At 51.5% G+C, this 27,627-nt stretch overlaps 11 protein-coding genes across 11 annotated transcripts; 6 read left to right on the top strand and 5 right to left on the bottom strand.

Moving 5' to 3' along the window:
• Nucleotides 1-665: 665 nt before the first annotated feature.
• H6S33_002305 (uncharacterized protein) lies at nucleotides 666-1,095 on the bottom strand (the record flags this gene model as incomplete). The annotated part of the gene is made up of 3 exons (XM_044833679.1): nucleotides 666-811; nucleotides 878-1,025; nucleotides 1,093-1,095. 3 exons carry the CDS (start codon nucleotides 1,093-1,095, stop codon nucleotides 666-668), a joined length of 297 nt encoding a protein of 98 aa, XP_044693448.1.
• A 375-nt stretch (nucleotides 1,096-1,470) lies between these two features.
• On the bottom strand, nucleotides 1,471-4,637 carry H6S33_002304 (uncharacterized protein; the record flags this gene model as incomplete). Its single annotated transcript, XM_044833678.1, has 7 exons — nucleotides 1,471-1,875; nucleotides 1,928-2,284; nucleotides 2,342-3,654; nucleotides 3,710-4,239; nucleotides 4,324-4,400; nucleotides 4,461-4,490; nucleotides 4,563-4,637. 7 exons carry the CDS (start codon nucleotides 4,635-4,637, stop codon nucleotides 1,471-1,473), a joined length of 2,787 nt encoding a protein of 928 aa, XP_044693447.1.
• Nucleotides 4,638-5,108: 471 nt separating this feature from the next.
• On the top strand, nucleotides 5,109-6,070 carry H6S33_002303 (uncharacterized protein; the record flags this gene model as incomplete). The annotated part of the gene is made up of 2 exons (XM_044833677.1): nucleotides 5,109-5,397; nucleotides 5,466-6,070. 2 exons carry the CDS (start codon nucleotides 5,109-5,111, stop codon nucleotides 6,068-6,070), a joined length of 894 nt encoding a protein of 297 aa, XP_044693446.1.
• Nucleotides 6,071-6,857: 787 nt separating this feature from the next.
• Nucleotides 6,858-7,996, top strand: H6S33_002302 (uncharacterized protein; the record flags this gene model as incomplete). The annotated part of the gene is made up of 2 exons (XM_044833676.1): nucleotides 6,858-7,076; nucleotides 7,139-7,996. The coding sequence occupies 2 exons, from the start codon at nucleotides 6,858-6,860 to the stop codon at nucleotides 7,994-7,996; spliced, it is 1,077 nt and encodes a 358-aa protein (XP_044693445.1).
• A 684-nt stretch (nucleotides 7,997-8,680) lies between these two features.
• On the top strand, nucleotides 8,681-10,375 carry H6S33_002301 (uncharacterized protein; the record flags this gene model as incomplete). Its single annotated transcript, XM_044833673.1, has 1 exon — nucleotides 8,681-10,375. One exon carries the CDS (start codon nucleotides 8,681-8,683, stop codon nucleotides 10,373-10,375), a length of 1,695 nt encoding a protein of 564 aa, XP_044693444.1.
• Nucleotides 10,376-12,218: 1,843 nt separating this feature from the next.
• H6S33_002300 (uncharacterized protein) lies at nucleotides 12,219-14,734 on the bottom strand (the record flags this gene model as incomplete). The annotated part of the gene is made up of 2 exons (XM_044833672.1): nucleotides 12,219-12,826; nucleotides 12,886-14,734. 2 exons carry the CDS (start codon nucleotides 14,732-14,734, stop codon nucleotides 12,219-12,221), a joined length of 2,457 nt encoding a protein of 818 aa, XP_044693443.1.
• Nucleotides 14,735-15,614: 880 nt separating this feature from the next.
• Nucleotides 15,615-17,307, bottom strand: H6S33_002299 (uncharacterized protein; the record flags this gene model as incomplete). Its single annotated transcript, XM_044833671.1, has 4 exons — nucleotides 15,615-15,963; nucleotides 16,020-16,301; nucleotides 16,357-16,745; nucleotides 16,807-17,307. 4 exons carry the CDS (start codon nucleotides 17,305-17,307, stop codon nucleotides 15,615-15,617), a joined length of 1,521 nt encoding a protein of 506 aa, XP_044693442.1.
• A 698-nt stretch (nucleotides 17,308-18,005) lies between these two features.
• On the top strand, nucleotides 18,006-18,821 carry H6S33_002298 (uncharacterized protein; the record flags this gene model as incomplete). Its single annotated transcript, XM_044833670.1, has 2 exons — nucleotides 18,006-18,396; nucleotides 18,457-18,821. 2 exons carry the CDS (start codon nucleotides 18,006-18,008, stop codon nucleotides 18,819-18,821), a joined length of 756 nt encoding a protein of 251 aa, XP_044693441.1.
• Nucleotides 18,822-19,465: 644 nt separating this feature from the next.
• Nucleotides 19,466-20,232, top strand: H6S33_002297 (uncharacterized protein; the record flags this gene model as incomplete). Its single annotated transcript, XM_044833669.1, has 5 exons — nucleotides 19,466-19,557; nucleotides 19,611-19,638; nucleotides 19,692-19,811; nucleotides 19,877-19,979; nucleotides 20,051-20,232. The coding sequence occupies 5 exons, from the start codon at nucleotides 19,466-19,468 to the stop codon at nucleotides 20,230-20,232; spliced, it is 525 nt and encodes a 174-aa protein (XP_044693440.1).
• A 991-nt stretch (nucleotides 20,233-21,223) lies between these two features.
• H6S33_002296 (uncharacterized protein) lies at nucleotides 21,224-23,296 on the bottom strand (the record flags this gene model as incomplete). Its single annotated transcript, XM_044833668.1, has 3 exons — nucleotides 21,224-22,732; nucleotides 22,789-23,010; nucleotides 23,075-23,296. The coding sequence occupies 3 exons, from the start codon at nucleotides 23,294-23,296 to the stop codon at nucleotides 21,224-21,226; spliced, it is 1,953 nt and encodes a 650-aa protein (XP_044693439.1).
• Nucleotides 23,297-24,923: 1,627 nt separating this feature from the next.
• H6S33_002295 (uncharacterized protein) lies at nucleotides 24,924-25,619 on the top strand (the record flags this gene model as incomplete). The annotated part of the gene is made up of 2 exons (XM_044833667.1): nucleotides 24,924-24,937; nucleotides 25,004-25,619. 2 exons carry the CDS (start codon nucleotides 24,924-24,926, stop codon nucleotides 25,617-25,619), a joined length of 630 nt encoding a protein of 209 aa, XP_044693438.1.
• Between the last annotated feature and the right edge of the window lie 2,008 nt (nucleotides 25,620-27,627).

Below are 27,627 nucleotides of genomic sequence, written 5' to 3'. Positions count from 1 at the left end.
GGTACAAAAGCGATTTTCTAACCAAAAATTATATGTCTTACCGGCGGTCGACGTGCTCGCTCTGTTCCCTGGCGAATCATCATCTTGCAAATATTAGTAGGAATTTGTGTAGGGCTTAGCGTCCTGCAGCCTCAAATATGGGCATCTCATGATGGAAACAAGTATGATCGTGCCAATCAAAACCCGTGATATTCATATTTATAGTTGGTCGTATTACCATGTATTTAGGTTGCCCTTTTTGTCAAACTAGGAATCTGCCGACAGACCTAGCTTTCAGCAAAAATACCGTTAGGTTTAACCACTACAACATTTTGGGCGAATCAGTTTCCTCAACCGCCGCAATCTTCTAATTTTAAAACCCTTCTAGAGAAAAAGGAAACCCACAAGTAGACATCTTCCGGAGGCAATGACAGACCTGGCACCCGCATACATAGTTATGGCTCTAAGTGAAGAATTAGTATCATGGGATTGCCGTATACGTATCGTACATAACACCTGGGCCGGCTCCATCTATCACAATTCACCCCACACACTTCACTTCAAACCCGCAATCACAATTCACGAAAAAAAAAAAAAAAAAAAAAAAAAAAAAACCATGTAGCTCATACCATTACCCCGCCAGAAAGCACTACAACCCAACCAAACCCAGCCCAAGCCACTATAGACTACCTCGGCAGCCTCCTCGGCGCCCCCTCCCCCTCCTTCGGCCCCTTGCTCATCAGCTCGCCCAGCCCGAGGTCTTTCCACGCCGGCTCATGCTTCTTCTGCTGCGCCTGCGCGATGCCGAAGGCCGCGTGCTGGTCCGGGATCACTAGCACCAATGTCCGTCAGTGGGTGAATGGGGGAGGGAGGAAGGAAGGAGGGGGGAGGGAGGTACCGTCGTCTTCGTCCTCGGGGTTGATGGGCTGGTGGTGCGGCGGCACGTAGACGTCGTCGTGGGGGAGCTTGTCGCGGCAGAAGTCTTCGAAGAGGTCGGCGATGCGGCCGCTGGCGAAGTGGAGGTAGGTGTGGGAGGAGTCTTTGGACTAGGTTGGTGTTAGTTGGGGGTGGTATAGGGGAGGGGAAAAGAAGAAAGAAGGGGGGGGGGGGTACCATTGTGTTGTGGTGGGGGAGATGGTGGGTGGCGGGAGGTATGGGAGGTGAGGTGAAGCTTGGGAGCTTGGGTGTTGTGGACTGGTTAGGTGCGTTTTGCCAAGAAGCTGCGACAGGGTTCGGGGTCAATGATTGTTGTGAATTGCATGCAATGTAGGTACGTAGTGAGAAACATATAAAAGCATTACAAGACAGCCTAATTCTAAAAAAAAAAAAAAACAAGCTTACCCGAGTAAGGATATATCGGAATAATGAAATCCGAGCAATGATACCCGAGTAATGATATCCGTACAATAAAGATTTCCATACACCAGAACGCAGCTTTAAACCAGCCTCTACGGAAAAACAAATAAAAATTATCCCAACCACTAACTACCACTACCCATACCGTCCCTCCCACCCCACACCATCCAGCCCCTCCGCCAGCGTCTCCAAATGCGGCATCACCCCCGCCCTCGCCACGCCCCGCAGCCCCGCCTTCACAAAGTCCAGCATGGCATTAAACTTGACGCTCGCCGCCACCATGCGCCGCTTATGTCCCTCGTCCTGGTAGCTCGTGTCATGGTCAATCCCGTCTTCCCCCTCTCCCTCGTCATCGTCGTCGTCAGAGTCCGAGTCAGAGCCAGAGGAGCGGTTGGTGCGCCGCCGCGGCGAAGGGATGTCGCGCATGGACAGGTCCTCGCTGGAGTGCGAGAGCAGCCGCGTGGCGCGGGCGGTCTGCGCGTCCGAGAAGGCGATCGAGAGGTCCAGGAGCGTGATTATGGTTTGGTGGATTGGAGCCAGCTGCGGGGGTGGTTAGTCCGTATAGAGTGACAGGTGGTGATTGGCAACTTACCTTAGGCCCTAAAAGGCACTGTTCCTTGATCTTATTTATAAAGTCGCTATGGACACTGATCATGCCGTCGACATCGAGGGCCTTGGCCATCTTTGCGCGCATCTTTGCCGTCTGCGGGAGGAGCACCAGGTCCGTGAGGTAGTAGTAGATTGTGTTGGAGAACCACAGCAGCCGGTGCTTGAGCGAGTAGTACAGCGCGCCCTCGCCGGGCTCGCCGAGGCGCCGGAAGTCGTGCTTGAGTGCGGTGAGGCGCTTGAGCACGTATTGGGCGCGCCGGATCTGCAGGAGGAAGGTGAAGACGGCTTTGTAGACTTCGAAGGCTTGTTTGTTGATGACGTTCATGATTGGCCATGGCAACTTATACACTATTAGTCTTATAGTTCAAAAAAAGATGATAGTGCTGGAAAGACTCACTGCGTAGTCCACCTCCACGCCCTTCAACATCTTCACGCTCTTCCTCCCCTCCCTCACCGTCGCACCCCCCTGCATACGCCCCCTCATCCGCAGCCTGACACCCTCCACACACCCCACCCCCGCAAACACGCCCTGCACCATCTCCGTGAGCAGGAACCGATCCCCCCACGTCTCCACGCCCTTATCAATCTTCTCAAACACGCCGCCCGCCAGCAGATCAAACAGGTACCCATCGCGGCACAGATACACGCACCCGAGCGCATCCAGGCTGCGCCACAGCCCGCAGTCGCGGTACAGGATGTCCCGCAGCCGCGAGCTCACGCTGTGGTGCCGGTCGTTGATCCACGCCTCGAACGCCGCGCCGAACAAGTCCTGGAACGGCGCGAGCGAGCCGCCGTCGGGCACGGTCAGCTCCACGCCGCCGCTCTCGCGCGCCGCGTTGGCCGCGTCGGTCGAGTGCATGGCGGACGGCAGGTGGTGGGCGACGAGGCGCTGCAGGAACACGACGCTCTTGCCGGTGATGAAGATGCGGGCTGCGGCGGCGTGGACGAAGCGCGGGGCTTGCAGGGCGCCCGTGGCGGGGTCCATGCGGAGGGTGAACTGGTCGTGCCAGAGGCCGCCGGGCTCGACTTGGTCGGCGGTGAGGGTTTGGGAGACGAGGAAGATCTCGGCGGGGCGGAGCTCGCCGCGCTCCATCCAGGCGCGGATGGGGCGGAGGTAGGTTTGTAGGCTGGTGAAGAAGAGGGAGGTCATGAAGGTGAAGGTGGGGTGGTCGCCGGTGGATTGGAGGGTGCAGGCGGAGGTGAAGAGGTGCTCGAGGTGTAAGGTGGCGAGGGTGGTTTGCGGGATGGGGGTGGGGGGGTTGGTTATGGCGTCTATTATGTTGGAGAGGAGGATGTAGGGGTGGAGCAGAGGTTCGAGCTCGGACTGGAGAGAGAGGAGGGAGGCGATCTGGTTGGTGGTGGCATTTCCGACGAAGCGTTGTTCGATCTCGACGAGGCGCTGGTCGAGGAGGAATAGCTTCTCGGCGACGGCAGAAGTGAAGGTTTGTTGTTCTGGTGAGATCTGGATATTATGGATCGATGTAAAGTAACGGATACGGTTGAGATTCGTGCCTTTCTCGCCATACCAATTGAGGAGCGCTTTGAAGGCGAGCAAGGACGTATGCCGGAGTGCAAACTGGGTAGACAGCGCGGGAGTCTCGACCGAGACTATACCATTGACGCTTTGGAAGAGGACGCACGGATGGCCTAGGAGCATGAAGAGGACTTCACGGGCAGCCTGGACTTCGGAGATGATTGATATGTTTTCCACTGCGCAATCCCATAAGCATAAACCCAACACATTTCACAGAACAGCAGGACAAACCACCTCCGCCCGCCCCCAGCGAAACATCAATCTCCCCCTCCACCGGCTTCACCCTCCGCCCCACATCCCAATACTGCGCCCTCTTCAGCGCCTCCAGCCCCTCCCTATCCCCCTTCAGTATAAACCCCTCCACGCTCGCCCCCCTCCCCACCTCCTCCTCCTCCTCTGCCCACCGCCCCTTCCTCTTCCTCCCCTCGCCCTCCACCTCCCTCCGCTCCCACACATCCTCCTCCCCGTCATCTGACCACTCATCGCTGCTCTCAGCCCCAAAGTCCACATCCTTCCAGATCTCCCCCTCCAAGGGATCCTCCGCGATGATGTCCGCCCACGTCAGCCCCTTCGGCCCCTGGTCAGGCCGGATCAGCGCATCGAGATCGTCCAGGTGCGCGTTCTCCAGCGGCCGGTCAGAGAGCGTTAGGAAGAGCGAGAGTAGCTCCGGCGTGAATGTCGACACGGGCAGCTCATTGAGGCGTGACCGCAGGGCGTCGGCGATGTCGTCGCGGTTGTAGATCCGGAATTTCTCTTCAAGACTGCGCGGGGGTGTGTTAGTTGGCTTCTGGGGAGCTTGCGGGGGGAGGGTAGAAAGAGAAAGGGGGGGGGGGGGGGGGGTGTACCCGGAGAGCTTTGAGTTTACGTCGAACTGGTTTGTGCGCCCGAATTTGTAGCCTTTGAAGTTGCGGAGGGTGAATTCCTACACAGACTCCGCCGTCAGTCCGGGTCCTCTTGGTAGATAGCGTGGGAAAGGACCTACACGGCAGAGCCCAAAGTTGGCGGGATCTTCCTACACAGTTCGCCGCAGTCAATTCCAACCCTCTCTGTACTGCGAGCTGGAGGGGGGGGGGAGAGAGCACACCTCGGGCGTCAGGCCGGTGATGCAGGTAATCAGCTGGTCCGCCAGCTTCTTCACCTTTGCCGGTGTCGCGGCCATGTTGTCTGTAGCAGCAGCTCAGCGAGCCAATTAATTGCTTGGGAGGTCGCGGCCCAATCAGCGGAACCCAGCCACCAAGCCCGATTGCGAAGTGGGATGTCTTTAGTTGGGGGGCGGGAACGTTACGGCCTGGGGAGCTCTGCTGCTGAAGTGAAGTGAAGTGAAGTGAAGTGAAGGTGCTCACGCGGCTCTGATAGTTTCATGTTGCACATCCGCAACCGACAGCACAAGCGTAACTCTATCACCACGGAGAAACGCACAAACAAGCGAAAAAACCATCGCTACTCCAAAAATCTACACATAAACCCCCGCTGCACCTCCGACTCGATACCCTTGCTTGTGTAACCTCCCCTCCGCCACAGACAGAGCCTCACAGCCAAGCCAACCTCGAAACCCGCAAAACCCGCAAAACCCACCTACCCACCACCTCCCACCCGCACCACCACCACCACCACCACAACAACAACAACAATGCCCGCAATACTCAAAAAGCGAAAACGCGCCGCGCCCAAAGAGGACCCAGACACCAAAGACACGGCAGACGGCCTCGACGCAATGGAGATCTTCCGGCGGCACTTCGAGAGCCAGTTTGCGCCGCTGCCGGAGGTGAAGGGCTCCAAGAAGCCCAAGAAAGCCGTCAAGGGCTCGAAGCCGGGAAAAAGGGCCAAGACTGAGATTGTCCAAGAAGACGAGGGTGAAGATGACAGTGGTAGTGAGTGGGAGGGACTATCAGAAGAAGAGGGTGACCAGAAACCCGCAGGTTCGTTTCTCTCTCTCTCTCTCTCTCTACATATCTACACTACATACAGCACTAACACCGCACCGCAGCCCCTGCCCCAGAGGTAATCCACTTCACCTGCGGCGACCCCCTCCTCAAAACCGCCAAGCTCCCCAAAAGCATCCTCAAGCCCTTCATCTCCACCAAACCGCCCCCGCTGCGCACCCCCGACGCCCCCACCGCCCCCGCCAAAAGGCCCTCCTCCGACCCCGACTCCGAAGAAGACACCACCGCCGAAGCCCACCTGCTGCAGAACGACCTCGCGCTGCAGCGCCTCCTGCGCGAGTCCCACCTGCTCGACGAGAACCTCGAGGCCACGGGCAAGAACCGGCTCAAGGCGATCGAGGCGCGCGTGCAGGCGCTGGGCGGGAAGGACCTGACGAAGCACAAGATGCCGATGGCGGACCGGGTGTGGATGGAGAAGTCGCGGAAGGCGAAGGAGGAGAAGCGGCGGCGGGAGGCGCGGGAGGCGGGGGTTGTGCTGGAGAGGGAGGTGAGGGTCAAGAAGGAGGTGAAGAGAAGGGAGAGGGGGTTTGGGCCTAGTGTGGGCAAGTTTAGGAATGGGACGCTGGTGCTGAGTAGGAGGGATGTCATGGATATTGAGGGGAGGAGTGGGGGGGAGGGGAGGGGGGGGAAGGGGAAGAAGAGGAGGTAGGGGTGGGAGGGGTAATTAGAGCTTTAGTGTATTTCTTTTGTCTTTTTGTAGATACCTAGTTAGAGAATAGTCCATTCTTAAAACCATCTTGGCCTCTTCTTCATAAACTGTTTTAGGACTATTTAAAGTTGATAAGGCTTCAGCCCGTACGGTCCTCCCGAGGGCCATTGCATGGAGAACTCAAAAGCTCTACAGTTCTAGGTAGGTAAAACTGTTCAAAACACAATAACAGCCATTGAGGTAATTCATTAGTATATACAAGCATAGGCTGTACTTTGCAATCTGCAGCTCTGCTTTCTACCATTATAGCCGTTATCTTAAAGCCAAGAGATACATTATATGCCGTGGCGATCCGGGAACGGGAGGTAACTCAAAGGTTCCATCAAGACAAACACCATTTGCAATTCATTAATTCGTGTGTTGCAGTTGAGTCTTGCAATTGCAGAAGCTTACAAATCTCCATTTTTTCCTCCTATGTTAGCAGCCTGTGGTTGGTTATTAGAAGTCCGAGTCTCTGGGGTGAGTGGTGTGAAAGACACCAAGCCCGTGAACAGCAATATTGCACCCATTGACTGGGTATCGATCGATATATCCCCCGAGTTCGCTCTTGTGAGAGTGGAGAACTCACCTTGCACAAAATCCCCATTCCCCAAAACCCCCCAACCCACCATCTGCATCTGCCACCGATAAGCCCGCCAGGCACCCCGCACCCCGCACCCCAGAGCCCCACCAACGTCATCCCTCATCCCTCATCCCTCATCCCTCATCCCTCATCCCGACACCCACCATGATCCTCCGACCACCGCCCCTCTCTATCCTCCTCCTCCGCCGCACATACAGCACGCTCCCTCCCCCGCCCCCGCCGAAAGGACTCGCCCGCCTAACCGACCGCGCCCTCCTCTCCGTCGCCGGCACCGACGCACCGAAATTCCTCCAAGGCCTCGTAACCGCGCAGGTCCCGCCGCCCGACGGAAACAGCACCTACTCGTGCTTCCTGAACTCGCAGGTACTTCCCCCCCCCCCTTCCCCCCTTCCCCCCTCCCCTCGCCCCGCCTGACTGAGTTGCAGGGCCGCGTGCTCTCCGACGCATTCATCTACCCCTCCCCCACCCACGAGCCCCGCTACCTGATCGAGCTCTCCGCGCCCACCGCCCCCCACCTCCTCGCCACCCTGCAGCGCCGCAGGCTCCGTAGTAAAGTATCGCTCTCGCTCGTGGCCCCCTCGGAGCTCGCCGTGTGGGCCTCCTGGGACGACACCGCGCCCGCCCCCGCCCCCGCCCCCTTCTCCAGCGGCAGTATCCAAATCGCGGACAACCGCGCGCCGTCCTTCGGCCACCGGGTCGTCGCCGCCGCCGCCGCCGCAGATGTAGATGCAGGCATCCCGGAGGTGCAGCTGGACCAGTACAGGCTGCGCCGGTACCTCTGGGGCGTTCCCGAGGGCGCAGAGATGCCGGAGGGGACCGCGCTGCCGCAGCAGAGCTGCGTGGACTATATGGGCGGCATTGATTACCGCAAGGGGTGCTACGTTGGGCAGGAGCTGACGATCCGTACGTACCACACTGGTGTTGTGCGGCGGCGGGTGCTGCCTGTTCAGTTCAGCCCTGTTCCGTTCGGCGACGGGGAGGCGGAGGGGGAGGGGGGGAGGGTGGTGTATGATCCGGGTGTGGAGGTGCCGGAGGTGGAGGTGGGGGCGGCGGTGAGGAGGGTGGGGGGGAGGAAGGCGAGGGCGCCTGGGGTCGTGTTGGGGCAGGTGGGGAATGTGGGGCTGGCGCTGTGTAGGTTGGGGGTTATGACGAGGGGGGAGGGCGGCGAGGGGGAGTGGAGGAGTGGGGATCAGTTTGTGGTGGGGGAGGAGGGGAGGGAGGTGTGCGTGAGGGCGGTGGTGCCGGAGTGGCATAGGGAGAGGGCGGAGGCTTTGAAGAGGTAGAGAGGTGTGGGTGTAGGATATGTGTAGTGTAGATTAGAGGAGTGGGTACATACATGAGCGTAGCCAGTAGAGTTAGTTTTTATCAGGCAGTGAAGGCTGCAGAGGCTTCAATGGATGCATGGCTTTTCCCATTGGCATCTAGTTGTTTGTGAAAGTTCTCCACGAAGAGGTACTTGTCCCTTTTTTGGCTCTTCGTAGCTGCTGAGTATAGAAACTTATGTATACCTCCATGTCAAAAATCCTGGGACAAGCCCCCGTAGCAACTCGCGGTTGCGTTGTCCCGGGACTTTTGAACAAGAACTATACATGAAAGACACCGTCATATCCAACTCCGACTCACATCACAGAATATCACTCGATGCCATCTTCTCCTAAAAACATCATTCAACGTTTCTGACCCGAGACCACTCATTTGAACGCCAAAAGCAAGAAGTAGACTCCACCTTGACTGCTTTCCCCGCCGCCGCCACAGCCACTTCTCTGCATGAATCCCGACGCAAATCCCCCCGGCCAGTGTTACTCGTTAGTTGGACCCTGGCCAGGCAGCTAGTTACCCTGCCCTCTTCAGAGTTAGCCTCCCCAGTGCGTCGCGATTCAACTTTTGCAGACCGAGTGCGAGAGTTGAAGACTCGACCGACTCACCTCCGAACATCTCCAATTAATTCCCACAACCCCAACACCACAATGGCCGAGTCAGGTCCAGAGCCGATATCAGCTGCGTCTACAGCGTCTACAAGTGCATCTGCATCTGCATCTACAGGTGCTACTACTGCTGCCACCACTGCTGAAGTGATGCCGGTCCCCCTCCTGCCCGAGCCCTCGCCGTTCCTCGCCCCTCCCCCTCTGATCGGCACCTCCGCCTGCCCGTCCATAATCCACCTCAAGCGCGACCTCCTCATCCCCGTCTCCTTCGCGCCGTCCCCCTCCGCCGCCCCCTCCACCCCCTCCACCGCCGAGCGCTCCTCCCGCTCCGGCGCCCGCTCCGCCGACGGCATCCTCAACACCCGCTTCGGCGACTTCCCCCACGACACCCTCACCAACATCCCCTACGGCTCGCAAGTGCGCGCCACCGGCCCCGGCCACAAGCGCAAGCGCAGCGGCGCCCCCGCCGACAGCGGCTTCCTGCACATCCTCGCCCCCACCGCCGAGCTGTGGACCACCTCGCTCCCCCACCGCACGCAGGTCGTCTACACGCCCGACAGCGCCTTCGTGCTGCACAAGCTGTGCGTGCGCCCGGGCAGCGTGCTCCTCGAGGCCGGCGCCGGCAGCGGCTCCTTCACGCACGCCGCCGTCCGCGCCGTCTACGGCGGCTACCCGGACGGCCGCGAGGACCGCGGCGCCGTCAGTGCTGCCCGAAAGGGCCGCGTGTGCAGCTTCGAGTTCCATGAAGAGCGCGCTGGGAAGCTGCGCGACGAGATCGCCCGCCACGGCCTCGACACACTGGTCGACGTCGTGCATAGGGATGTGTGTAAGGATGGGTTCCTCGTCGATGGGGCGAGCCCCGGGGCCACGGCGATCTTTCTGGATCTGCCGGCGCCGTGGCTGGCGCTGCCGCACCTGACGAGGCGGGTGCGCGCGACGCCGCCGCTGCCGACGCGGACGGGGCTCACGCCGACGCCGTCGCCGGGCCCGGTGGCGACGACGGAGCCGACGACGCCCGCGCCGGAGACGGCGGACCCCGCTATCCCGTCGGCGCTGGCGGCGACGGAGACCGTCCGCATATGTACGTTCTCGCCGTGCATCGAGCAGGTGACGCGCACGGTGTCGGTGCTGCGCAAGCTCGGCTGGGTCGAGGTCGAGATGTACGAGATCCAGCACCGGCAGCTCGAGGTGCGGCGCGCGCAGCGCAAGAGCTACACGGACGGCGCGGGGCCGCGGAACGTCGATGAGGCGCTCAGGCGCCTGCAGTGGATGAACGACTACCGCGTGCGGCGGCAGGAGCAGGACCTGCATGGCGAGAAGATGGATGCGGAGGAGGCGGCGTCGAGGGAGATGGATATGGAGGGGGTCACGGAGGGCCGGCTGGTCACGCGCGGTGAGCAGGAGATTAAGACGCACACGAGCTATCTGGTGTTTGCGGTGCTGCCGAGGGAGTGGAGTGAGGAGGATGAGAGGGCGGCGGGGGAGACGGTGCGGGCGACCACGAGGGGGCTGGTGGATGCGCCGGTTGTGGGGCCGGGCGAGATGTGGAAGTGGACGGGCGAGAAGCAGGCGCCGAAGGTGTCGAAGAGGCAGATGAAGAAGATGGAGAAGGAGGCGAGGAAGGCGAAGGAGGCTGCTGGGGAAAGGGCAGAAGAGCCAAAGAAGGCGGAGGAAGAAGAGGAGGGGGAGGAGGAGGAGGCAAAGAAGGAAAGCGATGGGATGGAGGTCGATGCCTAATAGATAGTATAGATGGCTTGTTTTTTTTGTTTTTTTACCCTTCTCGTTTTTGTAAATAGTCTTATAGTTCCCTTACCAAAAACCACCAGCCTGCAAAACGGCGCGATCATAGCTCCAATATATAAAAATGAAGCAGAGAAAATAGGTCTTGATATCCTATCTAATGTGGCCCAGAGGTTGAGGTGCCTTATGCCTTGCCTTGCCTCGGTGTATTTGCCTCGAGGCAGTTCGAGGCAGACATATGTACTCCCACGAAGCCGATGGACCTCGCACACTACAATCCCCTCGCCTTGAACGGACTCGGGTTTTCCAAGCAGCCAGATTAATTACTGGCAACAAATACAACAAATATATACTCTCTCTTGAACCAAACCCAGTGATCGGGGCATATGGGGGGATAGAGGCTCTTCAATTCCTGTCTATTAAATCATTACACCTGGCACCCCCCTCCCCAAACCAGACACGACCGTCGCCAGTTCAATCAAAAGCCATAGAAACCATGCCAAGCTAGCGTAAAGGAGAGAGAGAGCCCACATGCAGCCAACAGCACTAACGCAATCATAGTCAGCATGGGGTTGGATTGTCGAGCGGTACAGAGGTCTCACTCTGTCTCACAGCTGCGAGCGTTCAACCCCCCCACCGGACCGGACGTAGAAAAGACGTAGCAACACAAGCAGTGTTGTGAACTTTTTTTTCATTCTCCCTCTCTGTCTGGTGGGGGAAGGTATCATGGGCCTACTCTGAAGAAAGCTGTGATAGTGCATTGATGTGTGTTGCTTTCGAGATATGTATCCATCCCATAGGTATAAGTATTGTTCTCCATGACACCGTTTAATTCGAGACTTTCATGGCCCAGTCCTAAGAACGAGTCCGCTTGGCGGCGTGCCCTCCCTCCATCTATTACACACCGTAACCTTACTGCCTTAAACGACGCATATCCAACAATTCCAAACACTCCTGTGACAGACCTATGTACTTCTAACCACACAGGCGGCGACAACGGCCGCATTCCCGCATGAGTTCCCGGGGGGGGCTAAACATGCTCGAGTGATAGTTCATGATTCGACCCAGAGCCATCACACCGTGGTATTGCGGCGCGATGTGCGTAGATTACCTACATATACATATACTCACACACACACACCGTTCTGTAAGTGCATTTCCGCTCTTTTGGTGTCCCTTATACCCACACGTAATTCGCTACACTGCGCATCTTTCTGGGTCGTTATGATGCACTTGTACCGGCCCACCACCCACGCCCTACCCCATATGCCACGTCCTCACCCACTTACACTTTGCGAATAAGACTGATGCACATGTCTTGAAAGAACCTCAGTATTTTAGGACCGAGTGATGGTTCATAAAGTTATCATCGGCTTTGGCTCTACGGTGGGCTCGTGGCCTTACTGGATGACGGCACTGATTTGTTATACTTACGGAATATCTTGAGTTTTCCGGTAGACTAAGCTTGAGAGTTTTGAAGCCATGGCAGATGAGAGAGAATGGAGAAAGCACGCGAGTGATGGTCTGTGATCAAGACCATCTCATCCACGGCTGAACTCCTTATTTCGTATTAGGTAGTGCACATCTACTTACAAGGTACTGGTTAGATTTTGAACCTAGGTGGTAATGGATAGCTTGGCTGTACGCTGGTAAAGAGTGAGAGCGAGAGTTAGTAAAAGTATCGTCATGGTAGTGTGTATTGGCATACAGCAACTAGATTAACCTTTCTTTAGTGTAAAATAAGTTCCTTCATGATAATCAGGTTATACTATCAGCATAAATAATCTTTCGTTGCATATCATAGCTCTTTAAAAACGACAACATGGAGCAAGCATAACTTCTACCAATCCTCAATATCCTCAAAGTCCTCTTCCGCAGCCTTTTTTCCATCATAATTCTCTATCGGATCTTCCCGAACACCCCTCTCTCTTTTTGAAAGTTTCTTCTGACTTCTCAAGTGCAAATTACCCTGTCCCCTCCAGCCGAGCGGAAGCATGCTCCTCGACCTTATGGGCGCAGTTCCTGCCGGAACTGTAGGTGGTGAAGAAGCTATATTATGTCCAGAGTTGAAGAACTTTGACGTCTTTTGAGCTATAGGTGAGCTACCAGTTACTGAACTAGTACCCTCTGAGCTGGGGCCCGATCCCGATCCCACAGTAGCGCCAGCCATTGAAGGGGCGTAGGTGTTTTCTTTCGGACTACAGTTGACCGGGAGTTCAGGTTCCAGATCTGAGCTAGAGGATAATATAACTTTTGGAGGCTTCAAGGATGATTTCAGCGGCATTGTTGTGCGCCGGCGAATTGGTTCCGGTGGCTTAGGTGGTGCGAGTTCTGGCTCGACTTCGTCATCGAGACCAGCAAATACGAATGCCCTCCAAGCATTGTCCTCATCTTTGTCGAATTCGAGGGTTCTTTCTGGCTCCTTCTCCTCATTGAGCTTTGTATCTACTGTGGCAAAACACTTAGTTGGTGCTTCGGCCTGACATTGGTTTTGGGGAGAGTATTACCAGGTTTCTCTATGGTAACTTCCTGGTCAACGGTTTTCTTCCCCTCCGTGTCATTGTCACCCGACTGAGCTTGTGGAGATTTAAGAAATTCTCTCCGGTTTTCTTCCTTGTCTTCATCACTTACCAAAGGAGGAGCCTTCACTGGTATATCGCCCAAAGGCACTTCCGACGCCTCTCTATATTCTAAGTTTAAGCTTCTGATAAAATCCTGTGATTGATTTGCCTGGCTCTCGACGTTTCCATCGCACTCATTGGCAATCTGAGGAGAGATTTCTCCCAGGTTTTCGCGCTCTGGATGTTCCTCTAGAGCGTCAAACTCTGCCGAATGCTCTTGCCCGTACAGTTGGTTTGACTCCTGATGTTCATCCACTATACCCTCTTCATTGACTGTGTGGTCCTTTAAAAACATTTCCCATCCATCTTGAGCTTCCCTGGTAGGTATTGAATCAATGACTTTTCTTCCTTGAGATGATCTAGGGGAAATATTTGAACCAAGCATCCATTCTTCGCCTTCATCATCACTAGCAGATGAGCTTCCAGAGGATGCATACGCAATTAAAGACTGATTCTGCGTCTGCTGGACATCCTCCTGAATTAGACGGCCTAAGAGGTTGTTGTTTCTATGGGTAAATCTATCATTCGACAAGTATTCCCTACACGTTCGTTTTTTTACTCTGGAGCTTTCTTGAGCATGGTCATTATGAGTGATTTGGGCAAGTCTAGAGGGCATGACTTTGGACTGGACGGGTTTAGCTGGTAAGGCCTCAAATGGACTGCTAGTCCATATATCTGTAGCCACTTCATCAATTTCTTCAATTATGTCCCTTCCCTTTTCCCGGCCTGTGGAAACAAATTTGTTGACCGGGGCCGGAGGTGATAACCCCCACTCACGAGGGACCTGCGAATACGGGGCCAATGGTGAAGAGGGGTAGCCACCGTGCATTTGCGTATCCCGATTGACACTCCAATCATTCAGATTAAACCCAGTACCCTCCGGAAGCCTCCTGAAATTTTCGACATCATGCTTTTTGCCGAACAGATTGAGACCTTTCAGGAGCATGGGTGGAGAATTCTCTTCCTGGCGCCCTTCAATATCAAATAGCATTGTTTCCTCAGAAATATCAGACATTTCTCTTCCTGATAATCCGTGCTGTTCTGGATTGCTTCCTCCAAACTGGGTGCTCTCACCACCAATCTGAACGAATCCCCCATCACTGAGATTACGGAAGACTCCACCGTTGAACCCTCTATGCTCGTTACCTACAGATTCAACAGACCTCCTCTCAAGTGAAGGGTAGCGAGAGTAGTTGAGCTCCTCGGGCAGGCCTTTATGGCCGTCCCCAATGCCTTCTTGATTAATGGGATCTAGAAACAGCTCAAGATTTCTCAAGATCTCAGGTGTAGTCCTTTCCTGGGGACGCACACTCACCGCCGATTGTTTGCGCTTCAAGACAAGTGGCCGTGCCAGTGTTGTACACACCCAACTGTCTTTTTCCAATAAACGTTGTTTCTTTGTCTTTATATCACTGCTTCTGTGAGTCCTATTCTCACTAGATTTGTCTGCCCCTTCGACCAATTCTTCAAATGGCATCAGGTCGTGGGATGTATCACAGGTCTTTCTTTTCTTTTGTGATTCCTGGGTTAGGATAATATCGAGCTCTGGAACACGAGCTTTCCTTCGACCTCCAGAAACTGACGTGCCATCCCCAGTAAAAGCAAAAGATAGCGCTGTATGGGCGAGAGGAGTCGAGTTTTTGGCACGGACTTTGGCAAAGTAACTTTTTTGAATGCGGGCTGTGTCGGAAGATGGTTTGCCGCTTCGAGCTCGACTACCGCCAGTCCAGTTCATTGAGACAGGCGGTTGTTGAGGAAAGAGAAGCTGTTGGTGGTGACAGGTTTCGTCGGTCCGTCAGTGATTTAACACAAATTTTCTTTGCAAAATCTGCTAGGTGTGTTCTGTATTGTAGCTTTATCAAAGGATGATCATGAAGATGATGGGTTCCCTGCATGGGTTGTGGGTGTTGCCAACAAATAAGCTCTCGGCCGGGGTTCGAAGTGGGTAACAGCAAGTTGATATATGTAGTACCGGAAGGGGGTTATGAATATTTCTCGGCCTACCTCAGTTATTACCGAAACATCGAACTGCGTCCATGTATTCGAAATAACTGCAGGTCAGGCCGGGGTGGGGTGAACAAGGGGAGCGAGGGGGAGTACCGGTCCTTTTCAATGGCGCTGGCACTTTGGGGGGATGAACAGAAAGTTCTGGAGCGGACAGCCGGCTTCATCAGTATTATCAGGGCAGCATCGAACACCAACATAATAATCCATCAACCCAAAACCTCAAACCATGCATGAGAAGTAACTCGGATGATATGAATATTATCCCTATTCATGATTCTATGTACACCACTAAACTGCCCTCAGGACAGTTAAAATTGCAAATCCTACCCCAACAGGTTTAAGACCGCAAACGGATCAAGAAAAAAAAGTAATACACAAAAAAATTAGACCCAAGAAAACAGAAAAACTTTTTGCAGCCAGCCATATATCGTACACGCTTATCCAGGATGGAACCAAGAAACCCTCAAGAATATATGCCCACAGATGCACACACAAATTCTCACAAGCCCCCAGTAGTAGTAGTTATTAAGTAATGGGCATCAATCATATCAAGCCAAGAAACCCGCACTGCCATCATCCCATTTTTTTGCATCATCAATCAGTAGCATTTAATCGAACTTCTTCTTTGACCCCGAAAAGTCACCGAATCCACCACGGTTGCGGCTGGCACCACCACCGCGGCCACCACGGTCACCACCACCACGACCGCCACGGAACCCGCCACCACGACCACCACGGCCACCACGGTCACCACCACCACGACCGCCACGGAATCCACCGCGGCCACCATCGCGACCACCACGGCCACCGCCGGAAGAGGGGTCACGGGGAGTGGAGAAATCAGTGCGGATAGCACGGCCGGCAATGAAAGCGCCGTTCATCTTCTCGACAGCCTCACGAGAGGAGTCAATAGAATCGTACTGGATGTACCCGAAGCCCTTGCGGTTACCAGTGTCACTGAATATAGTTAGTATCAATATACATAAATACAAATGGATTGTAGGCATTCTTACGGGTCGGTAGGGATCCTAAGACCGATGATGTTACCGAAAGCCTCGAACTCAGCCTTGACTGATTCCTCGTCGGCATCGAAGGCAAGGTTGGCAACGAAGACAGTGTCAGACTCAGGTGACTTCTGGTCACCATACTGCTTGGCGCGGTTTTCGCGGGGGGCCTGCTCGGGGCGGGGAGTGGAGTAGTCGATGTTAAGGGCACGTCCGTCGAGCTCTTTGCCGTTCATAGCCTCAAGAGCGGCCTTAGCGGAAGAGGCGTCTTCGTACTCAACGTATCCGAATCTGTATTATGTCAGAATAAATTATTCAAATGAAGTAGACAAAGGGGAAGGCGTACCCCTTAGAGCGGCCGGTGGCACGATCAGTGACAATGCGTACGGCAGAGATAGTACCGAAAGACTCGAACTCCCCACGAAGCCAGTCCTCGTCAATGTTCCATGAGAGGGAACCGACGAAAAGGTTCTTGGAGTTCTCGTCGGCAGCAGCAGCGGCTGGCTTTTCAGTCTTAGCCTTCTTGGCGGTAGGCTCGGCCTCAGTGTCGGCCTTGCGCTTCTTGGAGTCGGCAGCTGGCTCAGAATCATCGGAGTCGCTGTCGGAGTCACTGTCCGAGTCCGAGTCGGAGTCGCTGTCGGAAGCCTTGGCCTTATCAGATTCAGATTCAGAGTCAGAGTCAGAGTCAGAGGAATCGGAATCGGAGTCTGAATCGGAGTCGTCGGACGAATCGGACTGGGAAAGAAAGGAGTTTAGGATAAATCCCAAGGAGACAAAATTTTGATTGGTAACTTACAGATTCCTTAGCAGCTGCTTTCTTTACCTCAGCCTTAGCTTCTACCTTCTTGGCAGTGGGCTTCTCATCCTCAGACGAGTCAGAGTCGCTCTCAGAAGAGTCGGAGTCGGACTCCTCCTTGGTGACGACAGCAGGGGCATCCATCATAGACTCGTCACTGTCAGAATCGCTCTCAGAGTCAGAAGACTCCTCCTTGGCTGCGGCCTTCTTAGCGTCGACTTTCTTGGGGACAGGCTTGGTATCCTCCTCAGAGTCGGATTCTGAGGAATCATCCGAGTCTTCAGAGTCATCGGAGTCCTCGGAGTCAGATTCAGATTCGGGGGTGGGGGCCTTCTTTTTGTCCTTCTTAGAGGACTTCTTGTCGACGACGGCGCTCGCCTTCTTGGCGATATCCTTGGACTTTGAAGAGGTGGGTTTGGTGGTAGCGGCGGCCTTGACGGTGCTCGAGGCGTCCTTCTTGGAGGTCTTGCCGTTGGCAGACTTAACGGCGGATTTACCCATTGTGGTTGCGGGGGAGTTGGTGGGAGGAAGAAAAGGTGGAATTGTTTGGTGTAGAAGAAGATTGGGACTGGGACAGGAACAAAAGCCAATAAACCCTCAGTAGAAGATGTCAAGGTTTGATGATTCTATAGTCTCTCAGAAAGAAGCCCTCAGTGCCCACAAAAATCAATTGTTAAATTGATTGATATGATTATGCCCTCGGAAGCCAACAAGCCAACTGAACAGAACGAGCCCTCAGATATGAGATTATAAGCCCTCAGATGCAAATTGCGGTGCGGCAAACTTCAGTCTTGGAGTATGAGAATTTGTGATGAAGGAAGAAGGAGAAATGAGCGGAGGAGGGAAAAGGTCGCGTTGAAATAACTTTTTCACAGCAGCCTAGGAAGCGCCAAGATTTCGCAAAAAAAATTCCTGTCGCTTTTTTTTTTCTTTCCTGATATCGCTTGTGCGTGATGCGCGCTGCTGCAGTGTGCGACGTGATTTACTAGGATGTCACTGCCCTAAACCGCTTTTGTATTGCTCATGCAGCAAACCCCGCTGCGCCGTGGGGTGGACCCTGCCATATATCAGTCTCAAATATGCGCGTGACTCGCATAACTCATCACGACGATGCGAAACTCCAAATTTTCCTTTGCACCTTACAACAGATCAAAAAATCGGCAAATAACCACCAATTAACGCCAATTGAGCCTCTCAGCATGTTCTGTCTTCGCCGAATTCAACCGGCGGTCTCGCGGAGAGCTGTACGGACATACTCCGTTGCAAACCCAAATGTTGTGAACCAGGCCAAACCACTGCAGTCCAGCACCCCCGGTGGTGAGGGCCCGCCGAGTGCTACGAGTACGTCGGCTGCACAACCGTTCTCAACACCGCTTACTCCTGCTGCACCAAAGATCGCGGCGAAGCCAAAGATCACAGTGGTTAGCGGAACCAAGGCGGGAACCCCGCTGAAGAATATCAACTACCTGAAAGGGAAGAGCGATCCAGTTGCTCTGGAAGACACCGAGTATCCTGAATGGCTGTGGTCCTTGCTGGATAAGAAGACTACTGTGGATGGGCTAGAAGGAGAAGAAGTAGGAGATCTTTACTGTGAGTCCTCCCTTATTTATCTATCGGTATAACTATCCAGTACTAAAGTACACCCCATAGCAAAATCTAAAAAGGAACGTAAAATCGCCAAAAAGCGCGCCGAAAAAGTCGCCGCTCTTCAGTCCCTCAACTCAGAGATCCGCATTCCTATCACTGAGCAAACCATCGATCTCCCATTTACCACCTCTCCCAACCACCCGTTCACCCGAGTCGTAGCAGCGGTTGGGGGTGTGGGTGAAAACATTCCTGGTGCGAAGCCTGGGCTAAGTAAGGCAATGAGACCATCAACGGTGGAGATTGGTGGGGAAGTACAGGTCAGTGCAGAGGAGGCGCTTGCAGCTAGATTGGAGGTTAAGAGAGAGATGAGGAAGAAGAGTAGGGCTGCTATTAAGGAAAAGAACTTCTTGAGTACTTTGGGGAGGTAGATATGAGCACAGTAGGTAGAATAGGGATTGACTTAGAAATGTACATATTTGGCGGATGCCTCATGTCTGAAAGGCGTGTTAACAGCTTGTCATGAAGTCTATGGAAATGAGCGGATGGTTTGCGGTGAAATAATCTTGAAGTCCTTGATATATATATCCGTCATAAACAAAAAGATGTATAACGACATAAGGAAAAGACGTTGATTACACTACGCTATACTATTCATTTCTTTCCTTTGGATAATCGCTATAAAGCTCTAATGATTTGTACGTATACTTGTATTGCTGTCCGTATTTGAGCATAATCTCATCATTCAGAACGCAAAATTGCGGCCATGAGCTCGTTTCAACATGCTCAGTTGACTCTCAAAGAAATTCTCAGACAACTAGATTCAAAGATATATTTTTTCTTAATTAAGTTTAGTTTTCCCTTAAGTGCTATATATCGCGGGTTAGGAGCTCGAGCGCAGACATGTAGAGAACGCGGTGTACCCACGTATCTACCTTTTGAATGGGTACATGTATGTACCCAAGATACGCACGGTTCATACCAAGCGGATAACGCATGGATGATGGCGCAGGTTATCCCTGCTCAAGGTCTCTGGGGCTCAAAATTAAGGCCCACAGCACATTACCCGGACGTCATGTCACACAACCCCACTATTGTTCTTTCACCTCTAAACGAACATAGCTCCCTGCCACAATTTCCCCGAGTTCCAAATATGCTTTTCTTCAGGTACCTGACCCCTACTCAGAATACTAAGAATTCTGTATTTAACACCGTTGCAGTTTTTTCAAGACACTTGTCGACCATGAAGTACAATGCTCCCCGCAATCGCCCACGCCTTTCTCATTGCTCACGTCGTCTAGGTTACAATTGAGCTCAAAAACGACCTTTTAATCCGCGGAACTCTCAAGTCTGTGGATCAGTTTTTGAATATCAAGCTAGACGAGATCCACGTTGTCGACGAAGCTCGGTATCCCCATTTGGTATCTACCCACGCGCACAAGACTCCCGGGAATAGAACTTTTAATCATTTACGAGTTGTATTTAGTCAGCGGTGAAAAGTGTTTTCATCAGAGGTAGTGTGGTGAGATATGTACACCTACCAGCAAACGCGGTGGATACAGCGTTGTTGGAGGATGCGACGAGACGAGGTTTGTTGAAGCCCCACCAACTCAGGGGGTGACCTCACTAATTGTGGAAATTTGTGGAATATAGAAGCAAGCAACGCTGCAGCAGCAAGAACACGGTAACTTTAAGGCGGAAGATGGTAAATGGACTGTTGCAAAGGAACATACGGCGGGAGTGCCACAATGCCAAGAGGAAAAGAGCTGTGTTTTCTTGGATAACCATCTGTGTCTAATGAACATGACGAAAGATCTTACGGGATTTCCCATATCACTATAGTTACTTTACAGGTATTGCGAAGCTACTTAAGACACAGGTAGTTGAGCCGTAGCTCCAATTTCTTTGGAATATACAGCCGTTAACAATATGAACCATAGCCACCATTTGGTCGTCAAAAAAATAAACAAAATAGAAGGGAAGAAAACATAAGATATAAACGGCTTCAGGCTGTTTCCTGTCTCCTTTTTCTTGAAGAAAGAAAGAGTGGAGAATTGTGAAAATTACTGCCGAATAAAGATTATATATAAGAGCCATGAGGTAAAATTTAACACCCAAATTCTTGTTTAATTATTTGATTCTAAAAAGGCCTCAGTGATATTTCAGATACTACAGAATAAGAACGCTGGTATGGTTTTATATAATGACCCAACACCCCGGCAACTGCAAGCTAGTGGAACAACAAATCCACACGCCTCTGTTCCGGTATTATAGAGAATGTTTTTGGGAACTTTTAAAATATTTTATAGTTCTAAATATCTCTACTGAGTAATAACCACATCCAACATGCCAAGCACCCTTATGTCAATTCTCCATCAGCTGGCTTAATAGGAATATGAGTGATTTTTCATGTTGCTAAATCCCAAGTAGGGAATTTTGTTAATAACCCATGGTAGCATAGTGACTGCTTCATGTATGATTTATGTACTTGATGTCTTACGAATAGAAAGTAAAGGTAGTGTTAATATATGATATTTGTAAGATTTACCCCCAAAATTTGCTTCAATAATACTACATGAATGTATGCTTTAGCTACGGATTCCAAAAACACCAAAACCGAGGGGATTACATAAACCTAATTGAGGTAAAGGTCAAGCGGGAAGGAAACTACATGTACATGTAATTCTGAAAGTTACAAAATGGCACCCCCGTTGCTCATCAAGTACGAGCTCTTAGCCTTGCTTAATACCAGCCTTTCAACGTTTGGATTAGTTGAATTATATCGTTGCCTACTCAGTGCATCGGGTCATCCTAATACCAGGCCGGCCACACCTCAAGATTTGGCCCCTGCAGCGCGGAGCACTTCTACAACTTCTGAGTGTTTTCCTTTTGTTGCCGCAGCGAGAGCTGTAACACCTTGATCCTCACTTGGCTCCGCGTTAACATTTGCACCCATTCTCAGCAAAAGTTTTACCATTTCGAGGTGCCCTTTTTCCGCTGCAGCCTGTAGCGCTGTTCGTCCGCATTCCTCAGAAGGTTCCTCGTCGACCTCAGCCCCCTTCTTTAATAGTATTTCGGCGATTTTGAGGTTCCCATTACCTGCGGCAGCTTGTAAAGCTGTCCGGCCCCCGGATTCGCAGGCTTCGGCATTGACCTGTGCGCCTTTCGACAGGAGTAGCTCCACTAACTTCAATTCCTCCTTTTCGGCCGCAAGTTGTAACGCTGTTCGACCGTTTATCGTGGCGGGTGGAAGGTTAACATTGGCGCCTTTCTGCAAAAGTAGAACCGCAATCTCGTATTGTGAGCTCCCTATCGCCGCTTGCAATGCCCCACGGCCGCCTTTTTCGGATGGTTTGGCGTTGATATTGGCCCCCTTTTCAAGTAGTAGTTTCACCATCTCTAGATTCCCACTCTCTGCCGCTGCCTGTAGGGCTGTCCTGCCATTTAGGGCATTCATTGGTGGCGAGGCATTAATGTTGGCACCATTTTCGAGAAGTATTTTTGCAACCTCAATGTGCCCTCCTTTGGCTGCTAACTCTAGCGTTGTTCTCCCCTTGATTCTGAAGTCAAAACATTCCTTCTTTGGCTCGATAAGGCAACTCATAATACCAACAATAGTTGCATATGACTTTTCTGCTGCTGCATGCATCAAGGCCGTTGCATCCTGGCGGATAGAGGGAGGAAGTTCTGGTATATCCAGTTTCTTTCGTTGAGGGCCCGCTTTTCCCCGTGAATTTTCCCAGTGTTGAATCATTTTACTGACGACCTGATAGCTGAGCGGTACCCCTAACGCCTGGAATTGAATCCTGGTTGTTTCGGCTCGATCTATAGGTGATGCTGAGAGCCATCTACTCTTTGCTGCATTCGCCGCGGAAGTCCGGTTTTGTGGATAAGGAAGCAACAGATCTTTGATAAACTGTATGCCTTCGTCGCTTAATCGAACGTTTTCCAGATTCTCGATCGGAAGACTAGCTTCGCCATGACAGAATTTGCTCATAAGAGTCATATCCTCTTCTGCCTCAACATCCTTTTCATCATCATACATAGTAGATGTTGCGTCATATTTAGTAGATATTGATGACAGTGACTTCGCCTTCGCAAATGGTGTCTTCAAAGTGCAAATCTGATATGTAAGGCAGCCCAAAGACCACAAATCTACAGCGTTGCTATATATCCCGTTCTTCGGTGTAAACTTTGAGGGCAAGACTCCTAGGAGCTCCGGGGCCATATATCGCATTGTTCCGATTTTGGTACGAAGATTTGTGTTTTCCGAGCATATTTTTGATGCTCCAAAATCGGTCAGTTTTACACGGAGTGGTGATTGAGAGGCCATCAAAACATTCTGCGATATATGTAAGCATGCAATTAACATCAATATAACAAGAGTGTAACCCAAACCTCCGGTTTCATATCACGATGACATATATTATTTTTGTGCAAGTATTCAAGTCCTTGTAGGAGTTGTCTGGTAATCTCTTTGGCGTTCGCTTCTGTTTGAGGTCCATGGGCAGCGAGATATTTTCCAAGGTCGCCCTTATCCATGTATTCTAGCGCGATGTATGTAAACATACTATCGCTGCTTTCATACCATCCTAAGGATTGTACAAACAAATCTGGACACTAGAAATCTGTGAGTTCAAAAATGTCCATTGCCTATAAGGATAATAAAATGGGTGTCTAATACCTTCTTGATCTGTACCAATATCTCTATCTCACGCTTTAGCATGAGATTTTGGGCTACTGATCCCGTAATCTTCTTGAGTGCTCTATGCTTCCCAGCTATGTTTTTCTCGAGAACAACCTCCCCAAAACCTCCACTACCAAGAGCTTTTACAGTTTTCCAAATATTAGGCTCTGGCTGTAACTTGAATTTGTTGATATCGATAGCTATAGTCGTAGATGCCATGTTGGATCGTAAATATATAACTATATATGTTTCTTAATCAAAACAGGAGTGAATATTCCTTGTAGCTCGAGATGGTTGTATATGCTCTGGATGTCGACCTCTATTCTCCTGATTTGAGTTTTCTCCAAAAAAATCTTGGGCGTATATAATTTGATCGTAAATGTTCTGCTCTATCTAGTGAGATTTCCTTAGGCTTATATAAAGGCGTACTCAATAGTTGATTCAGCACCTCCCTCATTTCTGAAAGCGCCTATTCTGCAAGCGCCTATGATTGCTGATGAATGGGTGACGTGGATTGAACAACAAACCAGAGCCATTCATCCGCATATTTTGCAAGCATATATTTAGAACTGTCCACAGATTAATTTCTCTATTGGCATATATGCATATCCTCGCCAATTAACAGCATACAGACGCTCGCGCCAATCTGAACAAACCCTGCCCCGAGGGAAAAAAAAATACGAGGCCAGGCACGCATCCATAGACCCACAATGGTTCAAATCTTGCATGATGCACCTAATGTCTGTATTATGAAGCTTAAGACCCAGTTAGAAATGTTGTTCGAAGCTGCAAGTTATGCTCATAACGTACCGGATAGCTAAGATTACTACATCTATGTATCATAAACGTAGATATGCATACATGTAGCCTTCATCGTTGGCCCATAAACAACATTCGTAGGTACATATGATAGGACTGAGCTCTTGATCAGGTTATTACTCGGATTTCGCGCGCGCTAACGTTGGACTAATTATACGCTGACTAGCGGCACAGTAGACCATCACCGTGTGCACCACCCACTAGTGCCAGTAGGCCGTAGGTACTACACAAGTGTGCGCAAGTATCCCTTGACACGAAACACTTTATTAGTCAGATAGTTTTTTGGGTATTGTATCTCTTGGACGGATGAAACTCTCAAATTCGCAGCCTGGACCGTGCACGCACTTAGTCAGGTAACCTTCTTGCTTTTTGTGTGCGGTAATAGTAATACAGCCAATCGAAAATCAGAACGAGTTGCTAGATAGGGCTAGTATTAGCTGAAAGAGGGAAGTTGCGAATTTGATAATAATCCGCTTATTGCGCGTGAGCTCATGTACACAATCGCGTAATTGAAGCGTTTAATCAATAATACCTATGTATGGTGTGTTTGGCCATGGTCAGGTAGAAGCCACCCGCGATACTGTCTCAGGCGGGTATATAACGTCCCTTCATTTGGGAAATTCGGTTCTCTTCAATTCCCTATCATGTCGTCCTCCGGGGATGAACTGATATGAATAGCATGTAACTTGTTGAAGAAGACGGCTGCGGGAAACCAGCTTCGTTTTTGAAGAATCAGGAGTGACGAAGAAATCGACCCGATTCGGAGTCCAGGTGCAAGTACTGTTTTGGTCTAAACCTCATGCCCGACTATCTTCACGCCAATGATACATGTAGTTTTAATGATAGCCGATGGGGCTCAGAGTTTGCCAAGTGTAGATACCAAAATTGATCATGCTCAGTTAGGTACCAAATCGCGAATCCACGGACGGCGTGGCGGTCCGGTCTTGGCTCAGCCGCATCTTATTTCTACAACACCTAGAGCTCGCGTACAGCTCTCATCCTTCGCGAGATCGAGAACTTTGACGCAATGCCTGTAACTGGGTATGTATATATCTATCACTCCCTTACATTGCGCGCCTAAACCTTCTGCTTCTAATACTCTTGCAGTCTATACTTCATCTCCGAACCCACCAATCCCCCCGCGCTTCAAATCCTCACTGATCGGCTCTCCAAACGCCACCAACCCTTCCCCCTAGCCCGCTGGAACCTCGAGCACAAGCTGCTGCGCGAGAATCCACCCCCGGTACCCGCGACTCCGACCTCACCTACTACACCGCAGCCGACCCCGCAAGCCCCTCAACACAAGTTTATGCAATGGCTAGATCTCTCCTACCATCCGTTCATGCTCTTTGTACTCGCCGATAAACAGATGGTAACCAGCGAGCGTGAGTTTGAACTCATCGTACGGTCCAAGATGGCGCCAATGTGGACGCCAAGGCAGACGCTGAGAGCTTTGGGGCTGGGATATGAGGTAGATGATTTCCGGGTGAGGATTGCGGACCTAACGCAGGGAGATCAGATGAAGGGATGCATTGTCGAAGTCGAATATGGCCCTTGCTCGTACATAGAGCAGGGAGAGGCGATAATTAGGGATTTCGTGATGGGTCTGGATCCTCCCGAAGGCAAATTTACTTTTGCACCAGCAGAGGGTTACGAGAAGGGAAAAGAGTGGACGGTATTAGATACTGGGAGGCAGTATTGCGAGGTCCTGAGGTTCAGATAGGGTTTACGATGGTGCTTTTGCGGGTGTCTTGGTGTTTTCTCTTACATGTTCTAGTATAATGATCAAAAAGCGGATCTTGGAAGTTGCTTTCGAGATTTCTCTAATATAATTCAATTGTTCAAAAGCTCCAGGCTCGTTGAATGTTCCATGTTACATTTTTTTGTGTTTATTCTGGCAATCTGATCCGTCTATACCTTCGTATGTGGCTCTACCTACACCAGCAATTAAATATTTCCTGCACAGTTCGCCTGACATTATAATTGGCATCGAGAAACCATAGCAACTCAGACGTATACAGTATCGACTTATGATTCCTCATCCCGAGGGAAGCTTTCCGAGCCGGCCAGTTGTTAGTTTCCGAGATATGTAAAAATAATTTCCATAACGCTTCTAGAATACGAATACGCTTATCATCCTCACGAGCGCTTTTGATGAATCCTGGTGCCGGTATGAATTTATTGCACTATTGACATACGTAAATACCATTGGGATCGTCTCATGCCCTAGGATACCTACTCTATTATTCGTTTGATCGACGTATGATTGGGTGATCAGATGTATAGCTCCCGGAGATGTGCATACGTCCATGCAAGTATGGTACGATTCCAGAAATGAAGTCCGCAGACCTCAAGCCTAACATAGTCCGAGGTCGAACCAGACTTGATTTCTGCAAACAGGAATTGCCTGTCCTGTTTTCTACTCATGTAGCAACATGATACCTATCCCCTGGATGTATGAGACACTGTCGAAATCTAATTTGGGTGAGAAAACGTCAGGGTAAGCTGTTCGCTATATTTTCCAGTACTTGTGGTACGCCCGTATGCCACAAACTTCGCAGGTCGCCGTCTTATTTCAGTCAATTACTTCCTCAATAGATCGCGCTAATGCATGAGAGAGATTTCGCAAATGTCTCATACGTCCAGGGGATCTGAATTGGCATTTTATGACTCCACATTAGAAGCTTCCTTAAAGGGAAAGCTCGATCTTAGTCTAATAATTTGAAACCACTCACGGTGTTATCTCCGGATCTAATCAGATCATATCCCCAACGTTGTGTCTGATCCCAACATTAATCTGATAAGATTAACGGGACGCGTAAGAAACAGCTCCCGGGGTGATGCCTGTTCGTGGAGCTCGGTTCTCAGATAAGGCACTGCCCCCACTACCGATATAGGTATTTCACAGTCAATCACTCGGTCTCTGATGATATTCAGGAATCCTGTTCGCCGGTCTCACTCAGGCTTCAGTTGCGCAAACCATGGAACTCGGTTAGCAATGGAGAATACTTGATTGGATGCCCTTTGAAAGTAGTGAGAGCACGCGACCTTTGTGGTAGCCTAATAGCGACCGCCAAGCCCCTCAATCACTTAAAATGATGTCTTTCCTCAAGACATAAAATAGATCTAGCAGAAGGTCGGCCTCGGGAAGATGATGATATCAGGGCTAACGGCAGTGCTCGACGGCGTTTATTGGCCGGTGAGGCTGCCCTGAGTCCTTGTATATTTGCGCGTGAGTACATGACGTAAGCAGATAGTAGGGATAATAAGGTCACTAGACCGATCTGTGAGTCGTTTGGGAGGGCGCAGGTGCTAATTGCTTATTGCTTATCGATTACCTTCAATATCCTAGCTAGCATGCCATACATGAACCAGAGCAGCAGAGCTTCCCCATCCCATCTCACTCCACTCTGGCACTCTTCTCCCCCCCAATTTCTCCCCAGAAGTACCTATATCTTTCGACTCTTCGTACGAGAACGGGCGCAAAGTTACTTGAGTGGGCAGAAAAAGTAAAGAGTGAATATATCGAGCTCAGGCGTGGGGGGGGAGAACATAGCGGTACGTTGTGACGATATACAGATACAGATTTGTTGGGGCAGCTCAGTTTCAGAGGGGGAGCTTGGTTGTCGTGTTCGTTCTACCTGCCTGCCTGCCCCCCTTTTTTCTCTTTTCCCGGGACTTGCTTGCGGTTGCGGCTTTTTAGGCTTGGGTTGGCTGGAGCAGCACATAGA

Source organism: Morchella sextelata (genome assembly GCF_020137385.1).
Source record: "Morchella sextelata strain SCLS chromosome Unknown scls_12, whole genome shotgun sequence".
In the NCBI taxonomy this organism is placed as follows: Eukaryota; Fungi; Ascomycota; class Pezizomycetes; order Pezizales; family Morchellaceae; genus Morchella; species Morchella sextelata.
This window is presented reverse-complemented; position numbering and strand designations above follow the sequence as displayed.